Below are 20,056 nucleotides of genomic sequence, written 5' to 3'. Positions count from 1 at the left end.
TCTGTGAGCAACTCAATCTGCCTGCTTTGCCTGATTTTGGGTAAAAGTTGCTCTTTTTTATAAAAACATTTCAATATTTATATAAATATTTATAATATTTACATACAAGCCATGCCCAGCCAGTCACATGACCACCAAGCCACACCCACAAATTAGGCCACACCGACAGAAGGGGTTAGTGGTCCCTGGGATCTAAAATTATGAGTTTGGTGGTCCCTGAGGTCCAAAAGGCTGGCGACCCCTGAAGTAGATGACCTACAAGGTTCCTTCCAACTCTGATTATCTGTTAAAGAAGTGCTGAACCTCTAGCACGATTCACACGTTAATTTATTTTTAAAAATCACATACTATTTTATAATTTTTATATTTATATTACATTGAATTCTTTTAATTACATTTTATACATCTCTAGACTGATCATTACCTACTCTATGCTCACAATTAACGCAACCAACACCTGAGCTTTTTTAAAAAAAACCTCCCTCGACCTGATGTAGAGATTTTGAACGTAATTCGGGCATTTGAGTTGGTCATTATAAGGATGCTGCTAAATTTCCCCCTTTCCTGACAGATCAATCTCTCTCTCTTTTTTTTAACGCGGTCTAATAAAAGCAAAAGGGTGTAATTGTTTCGCAGAACTTCAAGACAAGCTTATAAGCGAGTTGGGGGAATTTTTAATTGGCATTCACGTTTGGCGATTACACAACCAAGGAACGACATTCCTGGGTTAACACACAGAGCAAAAGCTGGGCAAGCGAGCAAAACCCAAGCGCCATGGGAAAACAGCGGCCACTCGCCAAAGTAAAGAGAACAGTCCGGCCACCAGAATAAACGTCAGAGAACTCAGGGGAAGAAGAGCACGTAGCAATGATAATAATAACGCCTACAAAGTCTCGTCCCCGGCCATTAAGAGGCGCTAGTTCAGAAAGAGGGCTCTTTTTTTTTCCCGTCGTGCCTCGCCAACTTGCTTCGCCCTCGGCCCGACGGGAGTTGTAGTTTCTTGGCCCGCCGAAAGAGCGGACTCGCTTCCCAGCGTGCCCCGCGCAAAGCCCGCGCGCTCGCTCGCTCCCTTCCAGCCTGTCTCGCGTTCCGTCTCGGTGAGGCGAGGCGGCGTCGGCGAGCGCGGCAGCCACCAACAGCACCGCCACCACCCGCCCCTCTTCCTCCTCCTCCTCCTCCTCCTCTTCCTCCGCGGAGAGGGAAAGGGCTTGAGGCGAGAGGCGGAGGCGGCGGCTCGGTCCGACCATGTCGGGCGAGGAAGAAGCGGCCGAGCTGACGATCGCGGAAGACGTGGTGGTGAACAAGTACAAGATGGGGGGAGAGATCGCCAACCGTGAGTGTGGCCCGGCGTTGGGGGAGGCTGGGGTGGAAGGGCGTCCCCGAGCTGTCAGGGGAGCGCAGGAAACCCCTGGCGGGACAGGCGGCGGCGGATGGCGGGGGTGACAGAGAAGGGAAGGTGGGGAGAGATCGCGGGAGTCCCGGGGGCGTATCTTGCCCGGCAGGACGGAAGAAACCGGGTGCAAGTCGGGCTGGAAAGAACCGACCCGGCAGCCTCTAGTTGCCTCTGCTGGGTCGAGTGGGTGGGGGGAGCGAGAGAGCGAGAGACCCGTTTTTGTAGCTGTCCCATCTACGACTGGGACACACACACGCACACATACATACAAAATCTCTTGGGGCGATTTTCCAGGAGAGTCCAGCTGCCCGTTGGTCCTCGATCTCTCTCCTGGGTACTTTAAAAAAATAAATATTTCCCCATCTTTATATTCTTTTTTTTTAATTTTGGTTTCCAGCTTCAGTACCCCCCCCACCCCCAAATAATAATCTGGAAAGGAAACGTCATAGTTTTACTTGAATTAATTCACCTTTTGCTTGGAGGGAGGGGGGAGGGCAAAGGAGGGACTTTCGCTTGCCAACCTCGAGTCCCTGGGTAATATTGTTAAAAAGAGGAACGATATTCGTCCTTTATCAGGTGGTCGGATCCTCGATCTCCCACCCACCCAGCCATCCACCGAGGGGGGGGGGGGGCTGAATGGAGACGCCGTCCTCCCGAGAACTGCAAGGCACATGGTCTGGGACTTGCCATGTGCTGCTGCTGGCGCTCGCTCGCTCGCTCCTCGGTTCACTATCTTCCGACGTCCTGGCGGCCTCCCAGGTTTTCCCCCTTTTGTTTAAGGAAGAATGTCTGCTTCGGATCAGATCACCTTAAAACACACGTACACACACACCGTATTCTAGGAAGTCGATAATTAGGCCGGCGCGGAGATCGGCAAAGGGAAGTCTTTTATTACAGCTCAGCCATAACTTAATGCATCTGTTTGGGGAGATGGAGGAGGCTTTCCCTTTAGCAAACCAAGAGAGAGTGTGTGTGTGTGTGTGTGTGTGTGTTTGTATGTATGTGTATGTGTATATATGTGTGTATATATGTATATGTGTGTGTGTGTGTATGTGTATATATATATATATATATATATATATATACACATACATATACACACACACACACACATATATATATACACATATATATACACATATATACACATATATACATATACATATATATATATATATATATATATATATATACATACATACATACATACATACATACATACAACATACATACATACATACATACATACATATATATATATATATATATATATATATATATATATATATATATATATGCATGCTGAAACGTTGCTACAACTTTAAAAGCACAACTATAATGACTGGGAAAATACCCGAACAAAGCTGAATACCATATCTATCTATCTATCTATCTATCTATCTATCTATCTATCTATCTATCTATCTATCTATATGTTTTCTTAAGTTTTCGCGGGTACTTACATGTATGGTATTCAGCTTTGTTCGGGTATTTGGATTCGGATATATATATACCTCAGCTTGCTTCATTAGAGATACATCCAGCTTTGCGGGTTTATTATTATTATTATTATTATGTATTTTTGCTTTGGCTAGGAGCAAAAGCTTCAGACTTTGTCCTCTTTGGGATAACTGGTTGGTGCAGATGCGCCATAACAAATGTTAGTGGGAAACATTCAGAATCTAAAGAAAGGATGGAAGGCTTACCTGCAGATGTTAGCTTTACATTTGCTCACACAGTAAGAGAGAGAGAGAGAGTAGTCTTATTTTTCAATCATAATTTTTCTGTAGGTGAGGTTAGCCGTCCTTGCCTTGCCTTTTTAGCAGGCATGTTAGAGTACCATAAAATGGATCATAACTTAGCTAAAAAGGATGGAAATTATTATCCAGCCAACTGAGATTACCTAATTGAAATACATCGTTTTAAATGTATTTCCATGTGTATTTACTAATTATATTTCACCTAAAATAATTTGGATGATCATAGAAAAATACATATCTGGCATTATTTTTTATTACCAAATATAAAATGTACTATCAAATGTGTTGTGATTCTCTTGTGTTTTACATAAATTTATCATGTGTTCTTATTGCTAGATGTTGTAGAAATGAATTTTTTAATAGTGGTATTTTTTTAATGGAAATAAGCACCCAAGAATTAACTAACCTGCAAAAAATAAATTACTGGGAGAGACTAGTGTAAAATAGAGAGCTGTTCTTCTCTGGGTTTAGAAGAAGGGAATTTCCTCTTGTAGCAGCCTATTGGGTTTTTTTTATAATTGGGCATGTATGGAATTTCATGCACTAATCTTACTGCAGCTCCTGAGAACCTATGTAGTTACTAAGATGTTTCTTAAATTCACAGAACTACAAAGGCCCTCAAAACCGTGTAAGTTTAAATTGGATAGGGAGTTTCTTGAGGGCAGAAAGATGCCAGACTGGAAAAACTACCATAATGGGATAGAGTGAATTCTTAAAGATTTCACCACCCTATGCATGCTTAATTCAGAGTTCTGAAAATGTTTTTAAAAAGTTTTTCCTGTGCTTTGACATAGCTAGGTTCTCTTAATTCAACGCATGTTAATTCCATAAAGACAAAATTTGATACATTTTCAATAGGCAGTTGATGTGAACATACTGTCTAATCTGAATTCAAATGTTAACATTATGCAGTCTAATCATATTGTCTTAGTGGCATTGTATATTATATTTTGTGGCTTTCAATGTGCCCTGAGACTGCTCTTACCAAAATTCTGTGGGAATCATAGTGCATTTATGCTGCATTTTTTGAAGTGATTTTTCTATTGCCCAAGTTCTGACATAACCCATATAAAGTTACTTATTGAACAGAATGGTCACAGTTGGAAAATAATTTTTCCTCCAACAAAAAAAATTATGGCCACAGAGTTGCAGTGTAAAAATAAATAATGCATAAGTAAAAATAATTCACTGGCCCAAAGATGGGCCAGTTGGGCCAGTTTGCTACTTGCTGATGAGGCTGAGTACAATCAGAGATGGCTATTATAATTTTCAGAAAGACAACATGGGTTTTCTTTGTCTTTTTGAATTGTATCCTAATCAGGTTTAGGCTGAAGGAATTTTACTGATGTCAGCGGTGCTTTTTAAAAATAGGATGTATGCTTAAATGTTAATTAAAATGATGTACTGAACATGTGGACCAGTATCCTTCAGTTAGAGAAGGAAAGAAAGGATTTTCTTTCAAGCAGACTGTAGGCTGATAATGAGGTAAATGAAAAATAAAAATAGCTACTGAAAGTTCTGCGAAGTGTACTTAGTGGCGTCTTCCCTCAAATTTGGTGTGTCAAAATTCTGTGAAATTTTAAAATACATTAACATTAATTTGTATTTTTCTATTGAACTTCAGGTGTCTTGCGTACGGTGGTAGAGGCAGCTAAATCTGGAGTGTCTGTCCTCAGCTTATGTGAGAAAGGAGATGTCATGATCATGGAAGAAACTGGCAAAATCTTTAAGAAAGAGAAAGATATAAAGAAAGGTATGATGCAGCTACAATATTTCTTTAACATCAATTCTTCCCTATTTAAATTATATTCATTATTTCATGCATTAAAGTATGTAGAGGTGCTGATATTGGAATTACTGGAATATAGCCAAAGTATTTATGGTAACCAGCAAAGCCCACCCAGATTTCCATCTCTTGACTTTCTTTGTGGGTTTGAACTAGTTACTAGGCTGTAGAATTGAAGGGCAAAATGTGATGTGGAACGATGCATGCAGCCTCTTTTCTTAGATTTGCATGGCTGCCTTCTACAGCTGATGTGTAGTGCCAGGAAAAGTCCCATTTGGCTCAAAGTAGAAGTGTGCACAAAAAGAAGAATGATAGGGGTTTTTTTTTTGTTTCAAACTAAAAACAAATCATATTCTGGGGTTTCTTACAAATCACTTCAAATATGGTACAGTTCAAAAAAAACAAAAAAACATTGAACACTTTAATTGTTTCAAATTTTGTCTTAAACGAAATGTGAGGGAGGAATCCCACAGTAATTTTATGGGAGAAGTAAGCCATCATTGTTCCTTTCTCTCCTTCAAAAAAAAAAGTTTTTTTTCAAGGGCTGCTATTGTCATCTGTCCATCTGCTTTTTTCTTCAGTGGTCCCAGTAGATCCCGGAGTAGCAGATCCAACTGATTGATCTTCCTTGATCTTCCTAACTTTCCTTTTCATCTTACTTTTCCTCATTTGCCATCCCTGCTGGCCTCATGGTGAAAGTTGGGACTTCTGTACTACATGTGGTCCTCCTCAATGTTTCAATGGCCATGTAAGCAACTGGCCTCTCTTTTTTTCACATTTCACAACATGTTGTTGTCAAGGAAATCTCTCAGCTTTGGCTTTTTCTTTTAAATCCAGGGGCGGGGGTAAAGGGGGGGAGTGCTTGCAACATCTCTCCATTAAATAGCACTTCAGATTAGTGTCTGAAGCAAACAAACCTTACTTTATCTCAAATCAATGCATATGAAACAAATCAGGCCAGACCACCTTGCACTAATTGTTCCTTGTACAATACTGTAATTCACAATATTTTTTGCACATCTTTGGTTTACGCAATTCCCAGCAGTTATTGTGTATACTCTCGTGTGCTCCAAATCTCATTTTGCTTTTCAAATCCATATTTGCCCTGGTTGATTGTAAGCTTATTAAGTTACAATTTCTGGGAAGCCTTGTCTGGTGCTGGGGAAAGCATCACATAAATACTGCTCATGTTTCTAGAAGCTTGTGATATCTGGTTAACTGAAAACAGTGAATTAAAGTTTTGTTTGTTCATTCCTAGTTGGTGGATTTGATACTGTGAGCAGCTGGTTTATCAATTTCCCACTTCCTTTCCTTGAATTCACGTACTTTGAAGCATTGCAGAATTTCTAAAATGTTTATTTGCTTATTCCCAGCTCTGAGTTGCATATATACCTAATTCAATAATTGGATAAAAACATATAGATAAAACATATAAAATACCCCAGAGACTAATACCATGATTTACATCTAGATACTGCTAGTCAAGCGGAAGAAGATACAGTATATCAAAACGGGAAGGCATGATGAAAAAAAACTGATTTTTTTTTGTTGAAAACTTAGGATCACGGCCACTGATCTAATCTTTGGGAAAATGCTGTCATAAAGATAGACATTGCCCAGAAATTTCCCATAGATTTGCAACTTCTTGGAAGGTGACATTCCGTGCAAGAAGGGACCTTCCAAATCTTGGTGAAAGGGCAGAAACCAGTGGAAGTTGACAGTCCTGGAGGTACCCAGATCTTAAGACATGAAGGGCTTTAAATAAATCAACACCTTAAATTATGCTCACATATGGAAATCAAACCACATCAATGTTCTTAGGGATTTTAAAGTAACATAAATGTTGTCAGTCTTGGAGGCAAAGAATGTTAGCTTATTTAAAGATTAATAGTATCTGGCTTATGTATTCAGAAGTAATTGGAAATGGGGTTCCTGATTTAAGTCAGTATCTTGAATGATTTTTCTTTGGTTCCAGAGAATAATATATTGTGGTGTTTCAAACCAGTGCACACTTGGAAGACCACCCTATTGAACAAAACAGGGTTTTGTTCTGAGCATCTGAGCATGCAATAAGATTACAGCAGTAGAATGATTGAATTGGCCTTTACCTCTTGACTAAGAGGTAGCTTCATCACATGCATTGTAATCTTTGGGAAGAGTCTGGAAAAATAGTTTATGCTTCTTCAGCTATTGCTGGTTACACCTTAAATGTCTGTCTCTAAATACTGACCAAGCCCAGAGAAGTTGTTGTTACAAGACAAGTTTGTGCAGCTTTAGTAAATACTATACGCTCACAGTCAGCAGGAAAAAAAAATTCAAATGAGCAGTTTGTGGGGCAGTTAAAGTTTCTGAATTATGAAGATCCAGAGTATGACTCCATTTATTTTGGTCTTGCTTTAAAACTGGATAAGCAAAACCAAGTCGCTAATAGTAAAGTGATAAAATTTGCATACACACACACACACACACACACACACACACACACACGTTACAGGACCAGTGTGAACTTACTGCTGCTCTCTTTTTCTGTAGGTATTGCCTTTCCCACAAGTATATCGGTAAATAACTGTGTCTGTCACTTCTCGCCCTTGAAGAGTGACCAAGATTATATCCTTAAAGATGGTGATTTAATCAAAATGTAAGTGCCTTTTATTCATTTTTTGGCTAGTTTTTTTACTTAATTCATTTAGCGAACTGAGCTATACAAGACAAGCCTCTATGAGATTCAGAAATGTATCACTGACATACTGCGCAGCACTGCTATTGACATAATGTGGATTTCCCATGACAGAGGCAGAATAAAGTTAGTTAGCTGTGCCCTGCTTGCCAAATTGTTGGGTTAGCTGCCAGGGAGTGAACTGTTGGTTTTACTATAGTATGTTTGAGAACAAGTATCTTCTACGCACAACATTTAAACTTTAGAAGGTCACAGGAATCATTCTTTTTTTCTCATTTGAATAAACACTTAAAGCTTTTCCCCCTCTTTGTGTTGCAGTGACTTGGGAGTCCATGTGGATGGCTTCATAGCAAATGTAGCACATACCTTTGTCCTTGAGGCATCGAAAGTAAGTGATCTGCATGCAGCTTTGAGAAATCACAAACAGTCAAAGTGGATTTGTTCTAATAAAGGGAATTTATATAAACAGCATCCCTAAGTAGAGCTTGCACTGGAGTTCCAAAAGGATGGCCACAGCAGTGGAAATGCCCCTGCCTTTCTCTCGGGTGTCTCTTTTTTAAAGGGTCTGCCCAGGGACGGAAGAGGAGATGACCTTTCAAAAGGGCTCAACTACTTTAGCCTGGGAAGCAGCAACAGAAAAGAGGAGGCCTATGGGCAGGCCAGAGAGGAAGAAGTCAGAGAAGGCCAGAATGAGTATGGCAGAGCGATGGCGTAGACAACAGCCACAAACTCTAGCAGACATGAGGAAGTGGTGTGACCTGAGGACCCGTAGCGGGATCTTGGGGAAAACAGTGATCCAATTACTAATTTTGTTGTCAGGAAAAGAAGGTTGAAGAGCTTGCCAGGGAAAGCTAAACCTAGTACCACAGGAGAAGACCAGGCCTGATGTCACTTAGTGGAAAAAAGTCTAAAATATAATTAGAAAGGCAAAGAACACAGTGGAGCTTTAGGTACCTGTCAACAACAAATGCTCTTAAAGACCCAAGACATCAGCTGCTCTCTCTTGCCTTGCTTTTTGGCAGTTGGGCTAGAAGAGACTGCTAAAGAGGCAGGGAATGAAGCCAAGATCAAATATAAAGCCAAGGGCAAAAAGAAATGTATCAAAGTCAAGCACAGAACATGGAAGGGTTTCTAGACTAAGTCCCCTTTTGACTCCTCCCCCTGGCTCAGCCAGTCTCTCTAATACATCTAAGTCCCCTAGGTACTTTGGAAAGGTAGTTCACAAACATGATCTGAGATCAAGCTGGCTGCAGTGACTGTATAACTATAAACCATGTTACAGTCTTGTGAAACCATGGCATTCAGGTTTTCTTTTGCTTAAGGTTCATGCTTAAGGTTTTTATTCAAGCAATTTGCTTCTAGTGACATTTCTTATTGAAAATGTTTATGCTGAGTGAACATACCATCTGCCAATGGCTGCCTCTATTAATGGGAGCAGTTGAATCCGTGTATAGTGTTGATCTCTATCACTGACCCAAAGAGCAAACAGCTATATTGATTGATCAGATCATTATATATTACAGCTTTTTGAAGGATTTGTCCTATTCAGTTTGACCAGGGCAGTCAGGGGGGAAAAAAAGATATCAAAATTATTAAAATCACAGATAGGACAGAACATGGTAATGAATAATAAAAGATTAAGAATGAGTCATGCTGTGTTACATTAACATGTCCTTTGTTCTTCCAGTCAGTTGCTGCAGATATAGCAATAGGGCATCTCTGAATTCATTCATTCATTCATTCATTCAAATTTATTACATTTATCGAACTCCAGTGGACACAATGAAATAATTCAGTCAGTCTAATAAAGAATAATGGCCATATGGATTATTATTTCTCTTTTTTGGCAGTTAAGATTTTTGAATCATAGGATGTATTAATCTGGCATCAGAAGGGCACTGGGGAAAATAATATCTTGTGGACCCCAAATGTCTTTCAGGTCTTATGTAGCAGTGCATCTGGGCCTAATCAAGATGAAGGTTCATATAGTCATGAAAGTCGGGGGGGTGGGGATCACTTTTAGCCAGGTTATATCTTTTATGTACAGTGCAGCTAAATTCTGTACAGAATGTTTAAATCTGATAAGTTTTAAGGTTTATTTCTTACATGTCAGCTAGAAAGTTCTCTTTTTTCACTTTTAAAATGAATGCTTTTGTATTATTATTTTCTCTCCCCATTTTAGGAAACTCCAGTAACAGGTCGCAAAGCTGATGTCATAAAAGCCGCTCACCTCTGTGCCGAAGCTGCCCTGCGCTTGGTCAAGCCAGGAAACCAGGTAATAATCGGCAGCCAGTTTTCACATGAAGCGTGGCAGTTTGAGGAAGGTGGCCAAGACTTTCCAGCTCCCGTTCAAGCGTGAATTAATTCTGAATATACGAATAAGAAACTTGACTTTTTATGAGAGGAGGTAATGGGAGAAATCTAGAGCAGGGATCCCCAACCTTTTCGACGCCGCGGCCCGGTTCCGACATCAGCTGGGCGCCGCGGTACAGGCGTCAACTGGGCGCCGCCATCTTTTTATGACGAAAAGGCGCTTGGTGAGTCACCGGAGCTGTTTAGTCATCATAAAGATAGGCGCTACGCTTGGTGAGCTTTTTCGGGTAGAAATGGCTTTCTCCGGAAAAGCTCATCGAGCGCTGGCGCCGCCATCTTTTTATGACGAAACAGCGCTTCCGGTGAGCTTTCTACCGGAAAAGCTCACCAGAAGCGCTTTTTACTAAAAAGATGGCGGCACCCAGCAACCAGCGGCCCGGTAAGGGTTGTTCCCCAGGTCGCACGGGTCCGCGGACCGGCGTTGGGGACCCCTGATCTAGAGCATACCGCTGCTGTCTAAACTGAGCCATGAGGTCTTGCCTTCTTCATAAAAGTGCTACTATTGCTTTTAGACTGCAGAGCAAAAATGGGCAACGGGCCTCTCTTAAAACTTAGCTCTGCCCAGCATGACCAATAGCCTGAGAGGACAGGGGTAGCACTTCAGCAATAGCTAGAGAACTATACATTGCCTTTAAAGGGCTCATAAATATCCAGGCAGTATTTGCATAACAAAAAAATTGAGCGTCCTGGAAACACCTGGATGTTCTGGATGTGTTTTCAAAATGGTGGCATAAATATTCAGCAGCTTAAAATTTTAAAAAAATTAAATGGGACTGATCTTTCTTTTTTCCATTTTATTAATCCATCCTTATTTCCTAGGTTTGATAAGCTTAGCTTTTCCCATTAGCATCTTGCTCTTGAATTGGAAGCTTTTTTCCCTCTCTTGGAATATAGAATAACTTTTGTGTTTTGGCTTTGGAGTTCATGTTATTGTGTTCCTCTGTGCACCCTTTGAAATTGATTGGCCCTTTCTGATCTTGCACAAATGTAATACCTCTGCTGTTCATTAAAGCATAGGCATCTTTTGCAGTTTACGGTGAGGAACTAAAAAATCACCTATGCTTTAATGAATATTATAAATTCATATCCAATGTCGTAAATTTTGAAAAGAGTGAAATAGGAAATAGAGTACTAGGCACAGTTTTTATTGCATTATATGGTCATATTTGAATCGTGTCCATGTTCTTAACAGAATTCACAAGTAACGGATGCCTGGAACAAGATTGCTCATTCGTTTAACTGCACACCAATTGAAGGTATGAGCTGGCTGCATGAAGAGTGAAGATGATGCAGAATAATATAGGTGGTCCTTGATTTAACAACTGTAATGGAGCCTGCCCATTATGGTCATAAGTTGTAATGGTCGTTAAGCGAGATGCCTTTGTGATTGCCTTGCTTAATGACCCAAACCCTGCTCTCCCCATTGCAGTTGTTAAATGACTGTAGGTTATTAACTGGAAACAGGGTGCATTGGGGGAGACCTAGCCCAGCCCAGCCCAGCACTACAGCATGTCCCCAGCTTACATTCGGGTTCCCAGAACCTCCCCTACACTGAGATGCACCATACTTCTCTTTCCCCCTAGCTGTATTCCCTCAGGCCTTGGGCCTGCTTTCCACCTCTCTGAGTCTCACACCCTCCTCAGCCCCCTGTAATGAAATGGGCGGCTTATTTTAAATCTCCTTTGGGAAGCAACCATTCCACCATGAGAGCCCCTTATACCATATAGTACAGAGATCATATAGTGCCATCCTGGAAGCAGGCCCCATTTTGGGAGTGGCTGCGAAGAAATGGGACCTGCTTCGAGGATGGCATCACATGCTCTACAGGGATGCTGCCTGGCAGATCAGCTGGCTTTCCTTCCCAAAGGTTTCTTCAGTTTCTTCCCATTCTTCTGGGTCTCATACCCACTCCCCTACCCCCATTACAGATCAGTTTATTTACCTTTTATTATAGATCTACTGGAAGCAGCCACTCACCATGCAACCTTCCCTCAAAACTCTGGAGATCATGTTGAGAAAAGAGAGCAGGTTGCTCTACCCCTCAGCATCCTTGCAGGCTGTGTGGCTGTCCCAGAAGCGGACTCCATTTTGAGACCAGCCCCAACTAATGTTGCCAAAGGTCTGCAAGGACCTTGTGGAGCAGGAAGCAGAGCATGGGTGCCTTAGGAAGTGGGGGAGGCCTTGGGAGACGCACCTGCACTAGGTCTCCCAGAATTTCCTTCATACCTGAGGCACTCCATGATCCATTTAATGACTGCATCAGGGATGGGCAGGCTTCAATACAGTTGTAAGTAGAGGACTAACTGTATAACTTGCTCGGTGCCATGGTAACTTTGCACAGCGGCTGAATTATGGGATCATAACCTAAGGACCACCTATAGCATGTTTAGAAATGCACGTATGGTATCAGTGAATACAGTCAGCTGCAGATTCCTATTGCCATGCAATGTATAAAAGGACCATGTTAAAAATGAGCGCAGTGATAATGTTTACTTCACAAAAGTGCTGCATAAGTGGAATGATGGTGACACAGAAACAAGCTGAAAGTGCAGCAGTTTGTGGGGATGGAAAACAATGCAAAATAACAGAAATGTGGTGTGCAATATTGTGGAATGGGAGTAGAAAAAGGGTGAAAACATTAGGATGTGTGAAGCAGCTGGAGATTGGGAGAATAGGGAAAAGTTAAGACAATCTAACTTAACAGATGTGCAAGAATCACACAGTAGAGGTTGTGGCTGCCTTCTTAAGTGTTAGACTTGAGTTGTGCATCACTATTTAGGGCAATAAAATGTAAAGTTGACTTCTGAATAATTACAAAGAATTTTACAGCCAACTACCAGTAGCAACAGTATCACATTTTTCTGCATCAGCTACGCTTTGCTTTGATATTGAGTACAGTCAGACTTTTAAGCAAACATGTGTTTCTGGTATTAGTTTTTATTTCAAAACACAGGATGCCTTAGCATATAAGCCTCCCTTACAATAATAATACTAACATAAGCTCTTTTCTGGTTAGGGATGCTATCACACCAGCTAAAACAGCATGTGATAGATGGAGAGAAGACCATCATCCAGAACCCTTCAGACCAACAAAGGTATGAGACAATTTAGAACTGCTGCCCACCTGTTTTGAGAATGGTTTGTGGGTGGCCTTTTTTAAAATGAATTTAAATGGAAAATGAAATGATCCATGATTTTCAATTAGTGGTTTATTATTCTGCAACTTTCCAAACCCTATTCAGATGGAAATGGTCTTTATATATTTATTCCTTATCCAGAAAGGACCATGAAAAAGCAGAGTTTGAGGTTCATGAAGTTTACGCCATTGATGTTCTTATCAGCACTGGAGAAGGAAAAGTAAGTCTTGTTTTATATCTTACCTGCAAGTGGATATTCCAAAGACACCCAACCTCATGTAATGTAATGTATTCCTGACTGGGTTGCTTGGCCTGATGTCTTGGAAAATCCACAAGTTGCTAATTCCTACAGAATTAATGAAAGTTAACAGAGTGGTTGGTTTCTATGTTGGACTCCCTCCTGATGTATTGAGCAGGATATTCAGATGCTCAAAGACTGGTGCTGTTCTGTTATAGTCCCAGTGTTTTAAGAAAGGCAATCAATTTGATCCTGCCATATTTCCATACAATATTTAAATGTTCCTCGTGATATGATTGCTATACATCTGCATGAGACACACACTGATTGGCTAGAATAGCAAATCTTGGCTGAAGAACAAAAAGCTTCAGAACAAGTTGAACAACAATAGATCAAAGTATTATTCTAAGTCATATGGTAGAAAAATAATTCTTTCCTTCTCAAGATTCCCTTTATGCTACTGTTGTAATTTGCAGGCAGCTTTTGATTCATTTTGGTGACAAATATTAAATACTTATAGATCATTGTCTTATTGCGCTCACAGCAAGTTTTTGCTGCAATTTCTACTCTAAGAAGAGGCCTGTTTTAAATTTAAATCTTTATATTCATTGCCTAGTTCAAGCTCTAAGAAAAAGTGAATTTTCTCCCCAGTATCTGTTTTGGTTTATGCTGATGACACAGCCATCAATTTCTTAAACAAGTTGATCTTCAACAGAGCACAAACCTTAAATATTTAGTGCAGGGAAGAAAAACTAGAAATCATTTAACAAAAGTCACACAGTATTCACAAAAATAGGTGCAGATGACCTTTATGAAGAGAAAATTAAGAGCAATCAGACTGAGCAAAGCAAATCCTTTAACTACTTAGGAATTGTGTTTAAATGTTTCAGTATCTGGGATTACTTCATCACACACAAAATTTCCAATGCAGTAATTAGATTTGCCAACCAGCATAGAAATCACAGAAGCACCAGCAAATCATTTTTTAAATTTCTTGCCAAGGAAACTGCAGGGACTTGTCCTGTCAGTCTCTTAGAATGAGACATGACTGAATGGAAGAGAAAAAAATTGAAATAACTGTGTTTTCTCGCAATCATGTTTTTGAGGGACAACAAAGTGAGCCTGTGGTACACAAATCTATACCTAATATTTTGCAAAAAAAAAAATTGAGGCAATTCAATCCAAGTTCTTAAGAACAATACTTCATGACCCTTGTTGTCTTCAAGCATGAGTTTGAGGCTCACATTGATTTGTGTGTAATTCAAGACTTGCATGAGGATTAGCCAATCAAAATACTGGTTAAAACTAATTTTAGCGGGAAAGATCTCTGCCCAGTTCACAAATTGTTATTTGATGTTTTACATACCAGTTAGGTCTATGACTCTAAATGAATAAACTGGGAAATTCACTTACATTAGGAATGATTCTATAAAATCAAAATTATATTTCAGAAAGGTTGGGGTTTTTTTTCTCCTCTCTTGCCATATGGCTGCCCTTACAAGAGTAAACATGAGGCTATGTTGCTGAAACCATGAATTATCCTTGTTTGTTTTTAGGCCAAGGATGCTGGGCAAAGAACTACCATTTACAAAAGGGACCCTTCCAAACAGTATGGTTTGAAAATGAAAACTTCCCGTGCCTTTTTTAGTGAAGTGGAGAGACGATTTGATGCTATGCCTTTCACTCTCAGGTTTGTATGTAATGCTCAATAGCAGGCCTTCCAGTTGGCTACTCAGCTTGCCATCAAGTAGTTTCTGCTCAGTCTAAAACAATATCTTAAAATAGTAAGTAAGTTATATTGTAAAAAGCAGGTATTTTTTTAAATTGCATAGCTCAGGGATATGAAGGTTGATGACACTAGCTTGTAGTTAAGAAGCATAACAGCATGCTGAAGGAATCTTAAGAGATCGTATAAGTGAAGTACACTGACTAGGTGCGCTTGGTTTACTAAATCAAAGTTTGTGCAATCATGATTGAACAAACTGATTGAGTACATTTGCACAATGTGCCAAAATAAATAAACTATGTTGTGAGTTAGTTCAATTATGAACCAAGCTTACAAGTTATGAAGCAGTCTAGTACTCTATTGAGTCCTCTTTTTGGCTTGTATAAAAACTTCCCGTGTCTGTTTTAGTGGCATGGGGGAGAGACAATTTGATGCTATGCCTTTCACTCTCAGGCACTGTCCAAATCAAATTTGCAGACATAAAGGTTCCTTTGGAGCTGAATCCTCTGGCTGGTGTCAACTTGTGTTTACTTGGATAGATGCAGGATTCTTTGCAGTTTGGAGCCAGCTTATTTTCCTGAAAAGACTAACAGAATTGTTGAGTAATCAGAAAATCCCAAAAGATGAATGGTTGGATTCTGAACCTGTTCTTCTGTTTCCAACAGGGCATTTGAGGATGAAAAGAAGGCCAGGATGGGGGTAGTAGAATGTGCCAAACATGAGCTGCTCCAGCCCTTTAATGTCCTCTATGAGAAAGAAGGTGAATACTTGCTGCTGAATGTCAGAGCTATTTTTGTCAAGCATCAGAATAGACGGTTTCCTTCCAGAGGCAGTTGCTAGGCATTGCATTGCAGGATGAGAAACCACTGGCCTTTCAGGTGTTCTTGGAACCTTCCGGTGTCCCTAAACACTGACCAAACTGCTTTGGGGGAAAAAAAGTGGGGGGGGGGGGGAGAGAGACTTTCTAATTTATGAGAGCCCTAAAATCCAGTCTAACTGCAGCACTTCCCTGCCTCGGCTTCCAAGCCGGGCAAAATTGGAAGAGGCTCATTTTTGGACTTCATAGAGGCTTGGCAGGTTTTAAAGCAAAAGCCTGGGATAATAATACCAGTGATAGAACTTAACTGTGGAGGAAGGGGCAGAATTGATGGTAGTTACAAGTTCTAATTGGACATTTGCCAGCCAGGTTTGTGGCTTTTGGATCAGGGACAATGATATCTCAGGCCATAAGCAGACAAGGTGCTACTCAGATAGGAACCTGCACAAAATGCTGCCTTGGATTAGATCAGTTTTGTAGAGGAGTGGAACTAATTCATTTTCCTTGTGGGAAAAGATGGGGCAGAATCAAAGTAATGTGATCTTTTGGTGCATTTTGTTGCTGTGTGCTTATTTTGTTGTTAATGGTTGCTTATCTTGCTTTGTTGTCAATCCTCTACTCCCCTCCCCCTAACTAGGAGAGTTTGTGGCCCAGTTTAAGTTCACGGTGCTTTTAATGCCCAATGGCCCCATGAGAATAACCAGTGGCCCTTTTGAGCCTGAACTCTACAAATCAGAATTTGAAGTTCAAGATGCCGATCTGAAGGTCAGTAACAACTACTGTGCTCTTGTAAGACTCAAAGTCCCAAGAACAAAATTTGTGGTAGTAAAGAGAATGGCTTGACTTTCCTATTCTGGTGGTACCATATTTATATAGCAGTAGGCTATATAAATATTCTATTGGATATGTTAAACACATTTAACATGTTTAACATATCCAGATTTCATAAATGCAGAGCAGTAGGCATATCTCTGCCACTAGGCCTGATTCACTGGAACCGGTAAAAAATGGTTTTGAATTAAAATTAAACATTTTTCCTGTCTTAGGTTAGTTTATATTGTGAATTATATAGCCATTAAAAAAAGAGAGATATGACTCTTCCAGGTTTTTCTAGTCATGGCTACTGTCCAATAATTCTCTGCAAATGGGTGAAAATTGAAGCAAATTGAAACCTGGCTCCAAAGGATGGGTCGCCCTGCTCCTTGTGATTCCCAGTGTTGAACATTCTAGGGCTGGTTACATTCCTATAGGGCTGGCAGGAATTTCTTCTTTATTTGTTGTCTTAGAACAAAGAGGAATCACTTATTAGGTATCTTTACTCATGATATTTTTTTCTCCTTTTTCTAGGCACTCCTACAAAGCTCAACAAGCCGTAAAGCCCAAAAAAAGAAAAAAAAGAAGGTAACTTGGCTCTGGGATGTATGGTGATGTAACTCAGTTGAGCTCCTGCAAGTAGTGACAGCTCAAATATTTTTATGCCTTGGATCATTCTTACTGGAGCTGCTTCCTCTGAGTGGATTGTTAAGTGTAATATGTAATCCATACAGTTATGTTATATAATGTTGCGTAGTTCTGTAGACCTAGTTAAGTTAAATGGCTTGGAAGATGGGAAAAGCTTGCTAATTCCAGGATAAATGGGGTATAATCATTTAATAACATCTGGCAAATTAACAATATGCTTAGTTCTAGGACAGGGCTGTCAAACTCACGGCCCACAGGTTGGATGTATCACGCACTGGCCATGCCCAGTTTACCAAAGGGGGGGAAAGTCACAATACATCACGTGACGCCACCATGACAACATGAGTTTGACACCCCTGTTCTAGGAGGTACACTTGAAATGATTTCATTAGATAAGTTTTAATATACTTGAATTTGCAGAAGTGTAAAGTGGTAGGACCAGTTGCACAAAGCGGATTTTGAACTGTAGATGGATTGGGGCTTTCCATCAGCAGGTGGCAGCACCCAGGTGAGCTTGGCTGAGCACCAAAATGGTTTGAAAGATCAGTAGGATATCTCAGCTGTAAAGCTAAGACTTGGAAGAATCCCAGAAGAGCCAATCCATTTCCATATCATGCCAGGAAAATGTGGATGCAGTCCTGTAATCCACCAGGGGTCTAACATTACTTGATATTTGTCTGGGTGTGATACAGTCGCTCATGTATTTAGAATAATACACATTTTTGGATCTCACCAAAGGCGGAACTGCTTTAAACTTCATACAGCTGACTCTCCTTTTGTTTTTCCAGGCCTCCAAGAATGCGGAGAATGCCACAACAGGGGAAACAGCAGAAGACAATGAGGCTGGCGACTGAATGGTTCTGCTTTCCTCTGCCTCACACCTGATTCTTTCTCTCACGTGCCCCCCTCTTAACAGGAGAAACGAGCATCCCTTCATGGCTATTTGTCCCATAGGACCACAGGACAAACAGCCTGGACTTCCCACAAAGTGCAACCAGCTGAGATTGACTTGGCCACTAAGAGAGGAGTCTCTTGGCCACTTTAGAATACTTTTAAATGTGTGAAATAATAAAATCAGGAGTAAAAAAACAGTCTACATTCACTCTTTCTAGCATTTGATACTACTTGTGCTCCTTAGAAGTGAGCAAACGCACTTCTCAGCAAGAGCAGGAGCTTTCTTCTGGCTCCACCTCTCTCTCCTTCCCTCTTAAAGGTACTTTAACTCTTCTGAAAAATCCTTTGACATCTTTGCAACTAATTATACATGCAAAAACTCAATTCCTGACTTTAGAATTGTATTACATGCAGCTAGTATAACTTGCACGTCACTGCTTTTTCAATGTTTAGGCAGTTCCCCCCTCTTAAACGTCTCTAGGTTATTTCTTAAGTTACTAAGGAGGGGAGTCTTTTTTTACAAACCCCAACAAGATATTTTAATTTTTGCAGACAGGCTCTTTGAAGATTATTTTGTCCCTCTAGGCAGTGTCATTGTGTGTCTTCAGAATTATTTTTCATTTGATTATATACTACTGTTGGTTTAAATTATCATCCCAGAACAAAAATAGGTTAAATAACCACCTCGTAAAATCCTTTCCAGGCTCCAGAAGTAATAAAACCCGATTTAATGGGAGCTCTTTAATGTTTGTTTTTTTTTTACATTTTTTGTGCATTTGCATTTACTTACCCTACACACATTGCCTTTTCATTACTAAAACCTTTCACTGTATTGATGTGCATGATACATAAAACAGGATTTTTCAGAAGAATTCCTCTCTATAATTTTTACATGAATGAATGGTATGCTACAGAATTGGTCGGACCTGGAATTGACACCATTTGTGAGAATTTTTTATAGTATGTCTTTCTAAATTTTCCATTTCAATTGTATATGATTGTGTGGGATGTTTTTTTTCTTATGTTATTCCAAACCAGGTTCTTGTCCACGCCCTTAATATAGCTGAATGGATTTCTATAAAACTGTTTTGTGCTGAATGGCACGCAATACCCTTCTGCCCAGTATACCTGGACTTTAGCATTTAACAGTCTCAGTTACTACCAAAGTTTAAGACCATCAAATGAATTTTAGATGTGTCTTTTTTCTGGTTTCTTTTTTTTCTCTTTTTGTCAGTCTCTGTAAACTACTTTAAGTTTGTAGAGTTCTTGCCTGCTTTTATAAGGATTACTTTCAATGCTGATTTTGGAAAGTACAATGGGGAATATGTTGAGTGGAGATTGAATCATACAGAAGTAATGAGCTTGGAGAGGATCATGCACAAGACTTGCAATGAACTGCCAATTTAATTCTAAACTGCTCCCAATTGTGAATTTAAGGGAGGCGGGGTGGATGGGGTGGGTACCATTTGTTCCTAACAAGGAGCATTTTAGCATTTATAAGTAATGTTTTCTTATTTCCCTTCCTTTATGGTTCAGCCACAATTACCAGTTTATAAACCACTAAGGTTGCAGTTTATTTAATTTTCCATCTTTCTTTTGAAAAACTATAAAGCAATTGTATCTCTTGTTTTTTTAAAAAATGCAGTTGGAAATTTTGGAAGAAAATTCCCACAAACTGTTCTGTAACTTTTTTTTCAAATAAAATTGATTAGTGATACCCATGGATAGATTAATGGGTCTGCTATGTTGAAGGGTGGAGGAGTCTGAAATTTGAAATGTACTTGAAGAAATGTC

The 20,056-nt window shown here is 40.0% G+C and overlaps 1 protein-coding gene across 1 annotated transcript; it reads left to right on the top strand.

Moving 5' to 3' along the window:
• Positions 1-1,081: 1,081 nt before the first annotated feature.
• On the top strand, positions 1,082-19,983 carry PA2G4 (proliferation-associated 2G4). The gene is made up of 13 exons (XM_026678742.2): positions 1,082-1,333; positions 4,778-4,906; positions 7,472-7,577; positions 7,935-8,004; positions 9,799-9,891; positions 11,182-11,245; positions 13,006-13,084; positions 13,268-13,346; positions 14,921-15,054; positions 15,756-15,850; positions 16,545-16,672; positions 17,255-17,308; positions 18,157-19,983. The coding sequence occupies exons 1-13, from the start codon at positions 1,246-1,248 to the stop codon at positions 18,220-18,222; spliced, it is 1,185 nt and encodes a 394-aa protein (XP_026534527.1). The 5' UTR covers positions 1,082-1,245; the 3' UTR covers positions 18,223-19,983.
• The last annotated feature ends 73 nt before the right edge of the window (positions 19,984-20,056 follow it).

The sequence above is a fragment of the Notechis scutatus genome, chromosome 2, assembly GCF_049901735.1.
Source record: "Notechis scutatus isolate UNSWTSFEM ecotype Mainland chromosome 2, rNotScu1.2, whole genome shotgun sequence".
In the NCBI taxonomy this organism is placed as follows: domain Eukaryota; kingdom Metazoa; phylum Chordata; class Lepidosauria; order Squamata; family Elapidae; genus Notechis; species Notechis scutatus.
The sequence above is the reverse complement of the archived record's forward strand: the minus strand, read 5'-3'. Positions and strand labels throughout refer to the sequence as shown.

Coding starts and splice junctions, on each gene's coding strand:
- PA2G4 (XM_026678742.2), top strand. CDS start 1,246: ATGTCGGGCGAGGAAGAAGCGGCCGAGCTGACGATCGCGGAAGACGTG. Junction 7,578..7,934: donor GATGGTGATTTAATCAAAAT/GTAAGTGCCTTT, acceptor TTTGTGTTGCAG/TGACTTGGGAGTCCATGTGG. Junction 13,347..14,920: donor TCAGCACTGGAGAAGGAAAA/GTAAGTCTTGTT, acceptor GTTTGTTTTTAG/GCCAAGGATGCTGGGCAAAG.